General features: G+C 38.8%; 1 protein-coding gene across 5 annotated transcripts in view; it reads left to right on the forward strand.

The window, feature by feature from the left end:
• The window catches only part of MAP7 (microtubule associated protein 7), a 111,023-nt gene that overhangs the window by 58,234 nt on the left and 37,916 nt on the right, over window positions 1-14,873 (forward strand). For all 5 annotated transcript variants that reach the window (XM_066315613.1, XM_066315608.1, XM_066315609.1 and 2 more), the window contains exons 2-3: window positions 4,883-4,951; window positions 9,591-9,668. In XM_066315613.1, coding sequence (XP_066171710.1) covers window positions 4,883-4,951; window positions 9,591-9,668 — 147 coding nt within the window. The remainder of the gene's footprint in view (window positions 1-4,882; window positions 4,952-9,590; window positions 9,669-14,873) is intronic.

The raw sequence follows: 14,873 nt of genomic DNA on the forward strand, positions 1-14,873 counted from the left end.
TTTTGTTGTTTGTTTGTTATTTTAGGTGTTGGTTTGCTTTTTGTGTTTTGGTTTTGGGCAGCATTCATAAGGAAATAATTGGAGGTAACAGGATGGGATGCTGAGGAATAAAGAATATATCAGTTCCCAGATAGCTCTGTTCTAAATTTCCCAGTTTAATGCTGAATTTCCTCTGCTATGTATTGGCAGCGCTTTTTTACTGAGGCATGAGTTTGTTCCAGCTGTCATTTCTGATGCCTTCCCTATCTCTCAACACACACCCCCGGCACTCTTTGACAGCTAAAAAAAGTAGCTGTTCAGTCATACCAGGAGGATTAGATGACAAGTGGCAGGTACAGAATAGCTAGATTTTCTTCTTTTTTCCCTGTAATCCCTCCTCCTCTGATTTAGCTATTTCTTTTTCCTTATGGCTGCTTCTCAGTAGCTTCTCTCTTGCTTGTAGAATTAGAGCAGGAAACTGGAGACTGCTCTCTCCCCTTTGGTGCTCAGAGCAGCCTGTACCCAGAGGTGTACCTGCGCTGTCAGGCACACATGGCTGCCTGCAGGCCTGGGGCTCTTCTGTGCCTGTGCTCTCCTCCACAGCTGTGCAGCCCTTACACAGCTCCCCTTTCCAGACCTGTGCTAGGATGCAGTTCTGGGGGGGCTGCTGTGCACATCCTGACCTTGACACAGGTCTGGGCAGTACTTCTTGCTTTTGGTCCCCAAGTGCCCCTTCACACTGCGTTTAATCTCTTGAGGCATACGCTTCTGGGGGTAGAGACCTTCTGGAAATAGAACTGCCTCTGTCTTGTGGCTGATTCCCTTCTTCCATGAAGCAGAGCTTAAGCATCTTCTTTCCAGCTCCTCAGCCTTGCTGTGGGGCCTTTGGTTTGCCATTCACCTCACTGGGAATAGCTGGATCAGATTGTGCAGACATGTGCTTGATGTGCCACAGTCTGAAAAACAAGTGTTTGTATTCAGCACAGCTCTTATGTTTTTAAAAAACCTGTCAAAATGCCAGTGTGATCCTTCCTCTCTCAATGTTTGGCATTCAGTGGCTTTTCCAGGGTCTGGGTGAATGTTCTTTCTGCTTTCCAGCACATCCTCCCAGGGGCTCTAATTCCAAACTTAAGTTTTCCCCCTTGAGTGTGTTATCATGTCTCTCAGGCCGTTCTTCTTTGACCAGAGCTTACCTGGAATATAAAGAAGCACTAAAAGATTATGGTTTTCCTCCTTTCTCAGTGTTTTCTATGAGACTTTTCCTTGACTTTGAATCTTTTCAATCTAAACTTTCTCTTTGTGCTTGTTTTGCTTCCCACTGCTAGCAATTCCTACTTCTGCTCACACAGGCCTCCTTTGGGCAAGCTGGAGATAGTGCTTTTGTTACTTCAAGAGGAACACAGACTGTAAGGTTATAAAGGCATTTTTGTCTGGCAGACACTGATCATGGAACAGCTCTTTCAAAGTAGTTCTGGCTATCAAACAGTGGGGTTTTTCCCTGTTAGGAAATAAACTTTGGTACTGGTACAGAGATTGTTAACTGCTGTAGGAATTGAGTGTAATTATAATGGCTGTATGAGACATGGAGTGAGCTGACATCCTATGAAATTGCTTATCAGTCCTTCTAGAGCTTGTACTTATCCTGGTAACAGAAGTATTGATTGAACCTGTCTGATTGTGAACACACAGATTTATCTAAACTACTCAGAGATTTCTAAATAGATTTCATTTCCATTACAAAGCTGTTCTTTTAGGAATAATCTGCCAGTTTCATACTTGTCTTGGTTCAAAGCAAAGCTAAAAGTTGAGCCTGCAGAGATCCTCCCTAGCACGAGTCATTCTTATGGATCTCTTTCAGCTCTGCCCCTGGTATATATACTGAATTCTGCGCTGCAACTGGTTTTACTTGAATGTTCAGCATTTACAAATACATGCATATTAATCAGTATCAATACATATATCTTTTCTCTCCTTCCTTCTCCCCCGCCTATTTTTTCCCTTCTTTCCTTGGAAGCTGAGGTACATTTTTCTGTTTGATGGTGTGCCATATAGTAATGGCATCGCTGAGAGGAGCTGTGCTTCACAGGAAATGATCCATCTCTAACACTTCTTTGTGCAACTTTTCTTCGCTTGTGTAAAGATGAAGTGGTTCAAGATAAGCAGCAGAGCAAGTATTAGGTAGTTAAATTATACCTCTTCTGGCATCTGTTAGGTATTGAAACTGGTGTTGTCAATATTTAGGTATGGATTTTAGATGTTTTGTTGTCTGATTAATCTGTTTGTATCCTAGAGCAAGAGGTATTTTATGTGGGAGCACACCTCCACTGGTTACTAAGTACTTGTGCCAATTCTTAGTTGATATCCAGCATAGTTAAAATTCATGGTGTGCCATCTGTTCTTATCATCACTTGTCATATGAGTGGTCATATGAATGTGTATTTGAACTGTGTCAAAAAATATTCTGAGGAAATGTTAGACAAGGAAATATGGGGGGGAAAGTATTATTTCCTCTATCTAGGCTTTTTTCAAGTGTATTTTCTGGATGGCATTTAAACCACCATTTTGAAGTTAATGGAGTGTTGCATAATCCCACAGCACAATACTTGAAGAAAATAAGGCATGTACTCAGTATGAAAAATGCAAAGAAATTTGTGCTGACACTATTAGAACATCAGTGTACTATTTTATGACAGTTTCCTCTTCTATCAGATGCCCTAGGCCAGGCTGATGGGATTTGTGATGTAGTCCCACTGAGTTACACTGGGCCTTTTCCTGAGAATATTCTAAATGGTTGATACATGCTGGAGAAAAGCTTGTTTTACTAGTATCTTAAATTTGAGAGGGAGGTAAGATATAAGGAGTTTAGAATCATAGAAGTGTTGAGGTTGGAAAAAATATCTAAAAAGAAGACATCTAAAATGAAGCTGTTAAACTAACACTGGCATGGTCACTACTAAACCATGGCCCCAGTTGCCACATCCCCAAGTTTTTGAACACTTCCAGAGATGGTGATTCCACCACTTCCCTGGACAACCTGTTCCAATGTCTGACTACTCTTTTGGGAAGAATTTTTTCCTAATACCCAGTCTGAAACTCCCTTGGTGCAACTTGAGGCCATTTTCTCCTCATGTTGTTGCTACATGTTCTGGGAGAAGAGGCCGACCCCCACCTGGCGACAATCTCCTTTCAGGCGGTTGTAGAGCATGATATGGTTCCCCCTGAGCCTCCCTTTCTCCAGGCTAAACACCCCCAGCTCCCTCCCCGGCTCCTCTTAGCATGTGTGCTCCAGACACTGCACCAACTCTCTCAGCTTTCTTTGGACTTGCTCCAGCACCAGGTATGGATTTTTATAATAGTGGATCCTATCATGCCTGGTAGTGCAAGTGTTCAGTGATGCTCAAATTACCTTGCCTAAATCAATCCATCTACTCATAGGTCACACCAATCTTTTGTATGAGGCCTTTAAAATGGCCAATACTAAAATCTTGTGTTGGGCTGCCTTCAGGGTGTTGCAGTTCTTATTGTCATATTTTTTAAATTCAACAGTGGTTCTTTCTGTTGATTGCAAGAGACTTAATACACACGTCAGGAAGAGGAGTGTCTGACAATTATTTAAGGTTATAATTAAGGACAATTATTTAAGGTTTCACACAATTTCTTTGGTGAGACCACATGATTTTTGAACACTGTTCTTGGCAATACATTGCTCTTGAATACTAAACATTTGATAACAGTATTTTTCTATTTCCCTCACCCACCTTCCCACTGCAAAAAAAGTTACAGTACACATAACATACAGGTTCTTCCTGCTACTTTTTAGCCTCTAATCCTGAAATATGCCTGTGGAAGGAGGTAAGCAAGGAAACAAAGACTTCTGTGAGGCCATGAAGGGAATGAACTCACTGAGGTACTAAGTGCTGAGTGTGTTAAAGCTGACATGTGTAAAGAAATTGCTTGGAGCCTTCTGAGGAAAATTTGTTTTAATTTTGTTCTCTAAAGTGGATCTAATACATTAATGCCTGTTTAACTTTTAAATCTGGAGTAATTATGGGTTTTTTCCAACTTTCGTTTCTAGTGGTATTTTTATTCAAAGGAATCAGTGTCTTTCATCCCCTAAGCTTTATTTATAACTGTCTTTTTATCTTTGTTTGCCAATACTTTCAAGCTTTTTTGGGGAGGCTTCTTAGAATTCTTAGAGTCTGCCTTTAGGCTGTTCCAGATTGGTATGTTCTGGACTCCAACACTCTTAATAGTGAAACTGCTGGATACAAAGATGAGTAGTTAGATGAAAAAATCATGGCATCTAATTTCTTGGCTTGTTTTTTAATTAGACATAGATGCTGAACCAAGGATATGGTTTTGGATTGAATAATAGTAATGAATCTTCTGGGGTTTTTTTCTTCATAAAGGGTTGTTGAAAGGTCATTCAGAGCTCCAGAATTAGATCATGTTCTAGGCTGGTAGGGCTAGATCAAAGGTCTGTTGCAAATAATGGGAATATCTCCTTGGTTAGATTTCATTCAGGTGATTAATAGTCCTCTGTTCAGTCCTGTATTACAGGTGTGTTAGTATTTTGTAAATAAGTTTTTACCATTGTCTTCTACCATACCTTTAGAAACCTGGGATCTGCAAGTCATCTTATAAGTCTTATTAAAACACACTGTTAAAATGAAATCTTCTTGTGGCTCTTTCCTCAACTTGAATTGGGAACTTGTAATGCTTTCTGTGTAGCCTTTGGGGCTTTTTTCTATGCAAAATGATGTAGAATGGCTTTAAGGTGAAATCTTGAAATAGTCTGATTTTAAAGGGAATCCGGCAATATTTAAGTTTCGTTATAATAAGGAGAGTGACCTATTATTAAGTAAAATAGTTAATTAATATCTTCTTTTCTTCCTTATTTTAGCAACTGAAGGTTCTGAAACACAAGATAAGAAACTCACTTCAGGACAAAGCAACGCTGGAACTAAACCAGGTACACCATTCCCCATGCTTCATGTTTTAAGGCCATTTGCCTCAATGGTGTGTGGAAAACAGCTGTTATCACAGGAACTTCTTAAGTTTCTTGCTTTTGTACCTCACTTACTGTTTCAGACAAAACTGGTGGCTGTTCATATTTAGATACACTGGAATATGTGATTGTTTACAAAGAAGCTAAACTGGAAAAATCTGCATATATTTTAGAGTAGCTTAGGAATGAGGGTTCAGAAGTGAGAAAAGACAACAGAAGCCACTGTGTTTGCATCTGTGCTTGAACGAGAATTACGTGCTGTAGGCAAAGATTTGCAGGTTTATATAAATGTGCCTCTGTTCAGGCACTTCCTCACTTACCACAAAGCATGCCATATTCTGTAACACACTCTATGCAGTGGGCAGATGTTTCTCATTACTTCACCCTACCTCGCAGGTACATTATGTGGATTTAATTCACTCTTTCCTTACACAGTTGAAAATGTATGTGCAAAAAAGCTTAATGCAGTCCTTGGTGTCATGGGTCTGTTCCACTTGCATGCTTAGATCAAGATCTAGATACCTAAATTTGGCTTGTGTTGCAATTCAAGTACCCAGGATTAAAGTATGCAGTTAATAATGATTTTGCTTAGATGCCTGGGAAAGCAGAGGTGCTTGTGTTGCTGGGGACTAGGCCCACTGTAACATTCTCCTTTCAGCTCCTTGACAGCTTGGCAGCTAAGTGACTGCTTTGCAGTGACAGCCTCCGCTCTATCCCCAAAAGGGATGCCTTTGGCCTCCATCCCCAGAGGGAAGGAATCCCAGCGCTGTCTGCGTTCAGATCACACCTTGTGTGCTCTGCCAGGCACACTGGGTCCTGCACAAAGCACAGGCATCACAGCTACTCTCGGTCAGAGAGGCAGTAGGAAAAGGAGGAGAAAAATAAAGACAATGTTACCTTTTCCCACAGCTCTTTGTGTTGGACAGCGTTCAATATTTGCTTTATTCTGCAATAGTTTAATCCAGTTTTCATTTTTCAGGAGGGAGTCCTAGCTGTTCCAATGTTCCTTTCATCTATGCTGGTGTGTAGAAAGGAATACAAAATTCTTGGGGCTGGAGCAAGGGAAGGTAGAGTGGAGGTGTGATAGTATGAGACACAAAAGTCATATTTACAAAGTATATATGACAGTTGTTAATATAGGAACTTAATTTCTACAAATATAAATTTTGCTTAAGAGTTTGTTGAGTCTTAGTTCTATAGAAGATTTTTAAAACTTGTTTTTTTCCTTTTGTTACTATCATTAGGGACAAAAACCTATTGATGTTTCAGTGCTGAATTTCTGCAAAACACTGTTCACAACTTCTAAGCTTTCAAAATTAACTATTAACTTATTAAAATTCATTTTGAACAGACACTAAATGTTCTAAAATATATGGATATATACTGTTTTCATATGTAATTTAGAGGCCTTATTTCCAGCAGCAGGTATAAAATTAATTTCTCCTGTGTAGAACTATAGCTTATTTCTTTTCCAAACATCCCTATCATACAAATGCTTAATTCCATGCCTTTTACATAAATGAAGGGAAACAGTTGTTAAGTGCGACTTTCCACATATTGCAGCATTAAACAGGCTGCAACTTCCAAGGCAGCATGTGGGTCTTCCTGGAATGTTGTCTTAGGCTTTGCATATGTCCAGTTGGCAATTATTTCTCAAAAAAGATGAGAAATTCTTGCAGGATTCGTTGCAGCTGACATGTTTCCCATTTCCTTTCACAGTAACTTAATGCTTATGATCTGATGATGAATATGAGCAAAAGAGAGTACAAAGTACTTTGATTGTCCTGATATTCCTACTGAGTAAGAAGAAATGCCAGTCCCCCAGGTATTTGCCTGGTGGGTTTTTAATGCATAGAGACATGAGAAATAAAATGGAGAGCAGTCCCACTGAACTCCTCTCTTGTTTTTGAAACTATTGATGCTCTGCACAGGTGGTGCCAGCAGAACATCTGGATTCAGAATGCAGATGTTGGAGGATGGGGTTGTGGCCAAACTATGAAGGATCGTTTTGAAGACTTAGAGAAGACATTTTAATTATCAGTGTAAGACTTACACTGATAATATGTGCTCCAGCTTCTAGCAAAGCAAATGCAATGTTGGTCTGCTACAAAGATGTTACCCTCATCTTTGCGTTAATATTGATTTAGCTCTTTGTGATCCCAAATGTATGCAAAATCGCCTGTTACTGAAGGCACACACTCTGCATAACCTGCAACTTGATGCAAATTCTTTAGGATTGTTCTAACATCCTAGGGTGTTGGGAGAGGGGCTGTTTTTGCGTGAACACTATCAGGTGTGTGATATGGAAAAAATAATTGGATATCTTCCAACAGAGTGACAGAGGGCAACTTTAAAAATTTATTTTATTCCTTCCTTTGCTTATAATTAGGAATTCTTAAGGGAGACCTTTTCAGTTTGCCTGTCTATGTAACCCTCCTGCTTCTTTGAAGAATTGTTGCCTCTCCCTGATAGGGAAATCTCTCTTCCCAAGAAAAGGGAAAAAAAACCTAACTGGAAGGATATTCTGAAAGAAGCAGGTTTCTACATTTTTCCCCAGTGCCTCATCATTTTCTGTCAACTCAACGTTACATTGACTTTGCTGACAGCCCTTGAAGGGAATCCTTGTTTTCCAGGGAAGATGTGCATTATTCCACAAGCGCTAATTACTCATGCCACAGAAATTCGTGTTTTGTGAATGTTGTGTGCCAGTCACCAGAGAGAAGGAATATTATTACCCCTTTGACCCGTGTCTGCATGCTAAAGGGGCTGCGTGTGAGTCAGCGTGCTGCTGAACCTCAGCCAAAAGCAGATGTGCACCGTGCAGTGGGCAAATCTCTGCCATGGCATGGCTGAGCACAGTGTCAGAAATGGCAGCACTGTGAACGAGTCAGCCAACATTAAAGTTTTGACCCATAACTGCCTGACAGATTACCTTTGTCTTTGCTGGTGACCTTTTCCTTGTTGTGCCTTTCACTGGGGCTCTCGTGTTTGAAGGTTCTCCCTGCCAGCTGTGCAGTCGGTTTTCTCCTTGCAGCTGTTACTTTGCACTGCTATTAAGACTCTTAATTGGGACTCTAGTCTGACAGTTGTTGAGATAATAATTTTTCACTAATTAGAGTTCAAGAGTAACTAAAGTGTACATAGCTGTTGGTGAACTGGTTCACCCAAAAAGTCCTGTCATGCTTATGCAGAAACTTCTGCTACAGGATGAAATGCACGTTGTTTTTTTAAATTCAAATAACTATTCAAAATTAGTCTAGCACAGCCTCACTTCAGGGACTTATTTTGCAAATATCTTTAACCTCAGTTTAATGTCCCATTGTGTTGTTTTCTAATAACTTTTTTCATAGGTATGCAGCCTATACACGAGTAGGCTGACTACATGTTTTTACAAGTTGCTTACATGTGTATTCACACCGGGGAGTGAAAAGGCTCTGTTGTCTTCTGCACCTTCATGATGACAGTATTCTAGGTAGTTCTTTATCTTAAAATTCTTAAAAACAGACTTTCCCTCAATACTAAAATAAATCGGACAGTTTATTTATACCCAGAAATCTTTTTGAATTTTCTGTGGGTTTTTTGTTTATTGTGTTCTTGTGCAAAGCAGATTTTTTCAGCGCTACTGAAAAAAAGCATAAAATTAGGAGCTTTCCAGGTTTAACAGAACAGGCTGAGTAGGAAATTAGTTTTGGCAGCATGCTGAGATGAATTGCTAACTTGGATTTTGTTCCTTTTGTCTGGAACAGCTCCATTGCTGAAACTGGAAGTTGTATGCTAGCTGTTCAGCACTTTGTTGTTTTCCAGAATCATCACTGAGCAAGCAAACCTGAATTTTTAAACTGAAACTTGGGCTCTGACACAGATCTTTCATATTATCCTCAGTTTTACTGCTGTGATCCAAGCAGCCAGTTGCAGATAGTTGTGAAGTACTCATGTAGCTAAATTTCAACCTACAAGAATAGTTAAAGCTCTCATCTTACTTGACTTGTGTTATACCAGTCCCTGCATGTGATGCCTCACTGCCTTTAATATATTTGCCAGAATTTTTAACACATGTGCACACAAACATCTCTTGAGATCAATATCAGGCTGTTTCCAGAGTCTCAGCCAGATCAGTGTTTTGATCCAGCCTGTTTCACTTGACTGCTGAGGTTTTTGTGTCACATCGGGCTTATTGGTTGTTCTGGGGTGATATCAAGGAGAAGACAATGCTTTATTATAGTAGACTTTCTTGTGCATTTTGGGGAGACGTTATGGAGTAATAAACAGTATTTTTTAAGAATGCTCGCTAACAGTCCAATTGGTTTAGACTCAGAAACAAAACTTCTTCCTAGGCTTTCACAAGCAATAGTCTTGCTAGGTATTCACAGTTACATCTTAGTCTATTCTTTGGAAATATTTTACATCTTAAAAAGTATGAATGCATTCTAATTATCAGTTTTCTGCCTTTTTTTTTTTTTTTTAAATAAGATGGATTTCTGAAAACATGATCTATTTTGACAGAAAAATTAGAGTGGTTTAACAGCCATTTTCCTAAAGGTTTGGGCTTGGTAGTATTTGATTTTATGCTATTTGCCTAATACTCCTCTTTCTCTGTTTGTAGATCATCCAACAGTACTAAGGGTTGATGACAGGCAACGACTTGCCAGAGAACGGAGAGAAGAGCGAGAAAAACAGCTAGGTAAGGCCCAGTCTGAGGTTTGTTTGTTTTTAGTGAATTATCATCTGCATGCAGTATTATGGCCAGTTTACTTTCAGGGGCAGTCAGCAAAATGATAATGCTAGATATGCAGTAGTGTCATTTTAGATACACTATCCTATCTTTAGGGTAGATGTCTTAGTTCATCAGTACTATATCTCTCACCTGTTCTATGAATGTGAATGAAAAGTAGGTTTAATTCTGAAATCACACAGGGGAGCTTCATTGATGTAAAAGGAATTTTGAACTTTTAGAATACTTTACCAGTTAAGATTAAAATGCTGAACACCAAAAAAGAGAACTGCAGAATATGTATGGTCTGAATTTTTTAATGCAAACTTGGGGTGTTTTTTTTCATGTCAAACCTTTAGTAGGTGTCAAAGAGGTGTGCTCAATATTTTATGTCACCTGTGTCTGCATATGTATAATACAGTTCAAATGAATAGTGAAGCTATTTAAAAGTGACTACTGAGTGGGCAGTATACTGAGTATGGTGCTGAGAGAATTAGGAATTATGTGAAGGCAAAGTGATGGCTTTCTGAACAACGTTTATATGTTTGACTGCCACAAAGTTCTGTGGTAATTGGGAGCTTGGGCAATACAAGTATTTCCTCTTTTTTATATGTTTACTCTGATTTGTTTCAATGCTGGATTGTCCTTAGGACTTCAGAAACAGAAGTTCTTTATTTCCCATTTCTAACTTCTGAAAGTTTATTGAACTATATTATGACTCTAGCCAGAATTATGCTTCTTTTTCTAACCTGGAGAGCCATGAGTATTTGTCACCTAAGTCTTGATAGCATTTATATCCTCCCTTTTTTACAGCACCTTATAACATTGCAGTAGCAATGAATAATTAGGATTGTTTTGGAGGGGAAAAGGAAAGCTTTAGTTTTGGCTTGCTCAAGGGGTAACATGACAGGATGTTTGATAATCCCTGAAAAGCTGCTCCTTGAGTTGAGGTTGATGGTATGTGTAGGCTTAGTTTCTTCAGGTTTCAGAGCAAATGGATATTACTAGCCCATTTTAATTAATTTTTCACAGACGATGGTTCTGTATCTTGAATTTGGGTTTTTTTCCCTCAGGTTTCATCCTTCTATAATAACAATGCTTTACTGAAATGCAGAGAAAGATGCTTTCCTTGAATTTAATTCAACTCTGATTTTTCTAGCTATTGATAAATGAATATATGTTACCAGAAGGACATGACTTCTGTTGATAAATGTGTTACTTTGTGTAACATGTTTTAAAAGCAACATCAGGAGTTATTATAAGTTGACATGGAATCCTTTATTTCCAAGAGGGAGAGATCTGCATGAGAGATCATGCATCTGTGATGTATGAGTGTATGGTGTGTTCTTGCTTGAAGAATTATTTTGAACTAACAAGAAAATTGAAAGTCCCATTGTACTTTTATCTGTTGTTTTGTCTGCTATGATTTAGGAGCTATCCCTTGAGATTTGTCTTCCAGTACAGAAAAGCAATGATTTTTACAACAGCATGCAACTTTATCTTCTATTTTTTCTTTAGTGCAGAGCCTAGATAAGCAGTCACTCATGTCGTGTGAACCACAGCAGAGAAATTCCTAAGCTGTCTCTCTTAAACTTTAAGTTGTATAATATTGTTACATAAATGTGTCTTGCTAAAACTTAGAGTTGGATTTTGTTAATACTGGGACATCAGCCATGCAACAATAAAGCAACTGAAGGAAGGAATTTTTTTTTTGATAGAATTAAGTTGGATTTAAATTTAATTCCTTTCCTTTTTATTTAGGGGATCTGTCAGGTTTAGCAAAGACTTCTATTTAAACGAAAGTTGAGAATTTCAGTCATACCTAAAGTAAAATTATTCTTTGCTTTTAGAAAAAGGAAAGGACAGTGTTCAATTCTCTAGGTGTAGAGCTGGTACTAATTTTGTTTTGTACTTTCAGCAACTTGAACTCCTGGAGGTCATGTTATCTGTCTTTCCAAGAAAATTAAGTTGTTTGACCCTTCTGTTAAGAACATGTGGAGTACCAGTTTAATAAGGATTATGTTTCTTTATTGGGCAATATTCTGATGTTAAGGGAGAGTTCATTTAAGACCTTTTTTCTTTCCCTCTTTTTTTACTTTCAAGTTTTTTTTTTTTTTTTTTGAGTTTCACTGTGCTGTGATAGATTTGGCTTTCCTGTGGTAAGGTGGGTTGGTGTGTGCTCTGAACTCTGGCGGATTTGCTTGCACCTGGAAATAGTATTTTAGCAGTCTTCTCCTATTTAGCACACTTGGCTGTCTAAGTCTTGTTTTTAGTGAGAGTTTAGAGCACAGGAAATGCTGTTATTTTTGTTGTCTAGGCATCTACCCCATGTATGGGACTGTCAGTATCTGCTGTTTCTTGAGGATCATGTTGAGCCACCTAATTGAAAAGATTAAAGAAGCTTCTACAAAAAATGTGCCTTTTACCATTAGTATATTCATGTTTTGTTTTGGACCCCTTTTAAATAACATAGAAGATACACAGGGACACAGTCAACAAATCACATCATCAAGAAGGAATGATTGTTTTAGTTCCTCCACTCTAGGGAAGGCATTGCTTCTGAAATGACATGCCAACAATTCTAAAACATGAGTTCTTTGACTGTTTTCTGTGCAGTTCATTTTGCATGACTAAAATAGTATCAATTTCAGGGGGTGTTTTTTGCTTCAATCGTTTTATTCTCCTGACCATTTGGGAATGTGTGTATTGTTGATACGCACATCAGACCTTTAAAGGATTATTACAGCGATCTTACTTGGTTTTCTAAGTAATGCTTCCAGTGCTGTCATTTGCTTTTTAGTAACCGAATTTTCCTTTTCGTGCTATTTCCAGTGCTCTTTCCCACAGCTGCTATGCATAAAAGTTAACATCTGTCCTTTCAAATACAGATATCAGATCTCTCTGTGTGAGACTAACCCTCTTGGACTGTGCAAGACAGAAATCCCAAGAGAGGCAGTGGTAGGTGAAGGTGGTAGCTGTCAAATGGGTCTGTTCCCAGGGACCAGAGGGAAGGGAGCTATCACACTCTGGCCCCAGCTTGGCACTTTACACGTGTCAGGCTGAGCAGCTGTGTTCTGGCGCTGGATGCTGAAACACACATGTTGGAACTGACCTGTTTGTGAAGGCAGCTGTGGCAGCTGAAGGCAGCTGGAAAAGGTTACTGAAAACTGCTGGTTTTTCATCATGTGGACTTTCCCTTTATCTGCCGTACTGATTGTATCTGTACTGCCAAACTAGCAGTGCTGAAGAGCATTCCCTGGTGCTAAAACTTAATTGTTCTTGCTGCAAAGCTGTTATGATGCATCCTGGCAGGGTGTTCGCTCCAGCCAACTAGCTATCTGCTTGCTGATTCCCAGACAAGGTTTGGTAATCGGCAGGGAAGATCCATGGGCTTTTGTGCATGTGCTAATCAAGTGCTGTCACCATTTTCGAGGATAGAAGTTTAGTAGTAGAGGTGGAAGTTGCCCATGCCAGTTAGTCTCTGGTTCCAGAGCACAGACCTGGTCCTCCCTAACTGGAAAGAAAAATCAAAATGTGTTTTTCAACAGGAAAACTGGGATTTTAAACTTGGTTTCATTCTGGTCACCTTAGGTAATGGCCTAGCAAAGAGGAAGAATTTTCTTGTTATTACTTAGCAGTATCTTGGTCTCTGATTGTTGAGAAAACTGTTTTAAGTCTCAGTTCTGTGCATGTTTTATTTACACTAATCCTGCTTGAAGACTTATCTTTTTAAAATCAGAATTATGATCCTGACAAGGACACATGGTTCGTTTAGTTTCTGGCATTGGGAACAAAAGATGGTAATACTGCTTTTTTACTTAGCACACACTTCCTTAAATGAAGAGTGATTAATCTTAGCTCTTTAAATATGTCTGAGTTTCAAGGTGGCTAAATTAATTAAATTCTTAATGCTTACAATGTATAAGCATTAAAATAGTATTTTAAAGATCATATTATCATGCAGATTCCTTTCCCATTTGAAAGTGATCATTAGCAAAATCATAACATTAATAAAAATTACAATCTTTTTTTCTATTAATAAATTCCTTCTGGTCTATTTTCTTCCTTGACACTTTATCTAACAGAAAGAAACCCCATTGGAAATGGGAATCATTGACCCTAGCATATGAATAATTTTGGGATCTCTTTAGTGAATTTGAATGTTGAAAGGGTTTATAAGACAAGAAAACAATTTTTAAGGATGACTAGTTTAAAAATTTCTGTGATAAATGTGCCTCAGAGCATGGTTACTGGGGAAAGGTTGGCTTAGAGAATCTCACATTAACTTCACCTTTAATTACAGCTCTGAAGTTCACATTCTAATTCATTCAGTCAGCCACTTCTGTGTAATGTCCCCATTTTTAGGTATGGTTAAAGCATCACCGATCCATTTTACTGCTAATGCAGCAAAGGGGCAATCACAGCCTCACTGCAGAGCTGAGGTGAGCAAAGGTGAAAGAGTGGTCAGAGGAGAAAGCTACTGCTGAGCTCTGTGCTGTAAAGTTAGGAGAGATAAAGCTGGAAAGTGTGACAAAGACTGTAGGATTTTGGCTCAGGTAAGCTGTCTGTCTGAGGTGGATTCAAAAGGCAGACTGAGAAAGCATGGCGCTAGATCTGCCTTTGTATAGGCAGTAAACCAGAATAAAAACGACTGAAGTGGAGAGACAGCAGGAGGAACAGAAAAAGAGAATCTGGGGGCACATTCTTTGCTTCACATAGATAAACAGAAAATAAAGGCTTTGACACTTAGTGCATGCTCCTCCTTCCCTCACAGTCTAAAATCCCTGCAAAGAATATTTCTGAGTGCGTGTGGTTGGGGAAAGAAACAAAAAAATTATTTCCAAAAAAGGAACATGCATGGTTTGTAGCTAACATCTTCCACATTACGTTAGTTAATTGCAGTGTAAAATTAATTGGTTTCAAGGCTTATGAGTCTCTTAATATTGGAGCATCTCTTTGTTGATTGACCTTGTTTTCTCTTGCTCTGTTCTTCACCTCAGGAGTGTCAGAAACACAGCCTTAATTATGCTGCTTTGTAATCTAATCCAGTTTACTAGTTTGCAAACAAGCAGAAGGTATTCAACAGCATGCCTAGGGCTTAATTTCTAAATCTTGTTTTTATGCTCTAATATTATGTCCTTGTATCATGTGACTGGGTTGAAATATATTGATTGT

This window comes from Sylvia atricapilla, chromosome 3, assembly GCF_009819655.1.
Source record: "Sylvia atricapilla isolate bSylAtr1 chromosome 3, bSylAtr1.pri, whole genome shotgun sequence".
Taxonomy (NCBI): Eukaryota; Metazoa; Chordata; class Aves; order Passeriformes; family Sylviidae; genus Sylvia; species Sylvia atricapilla.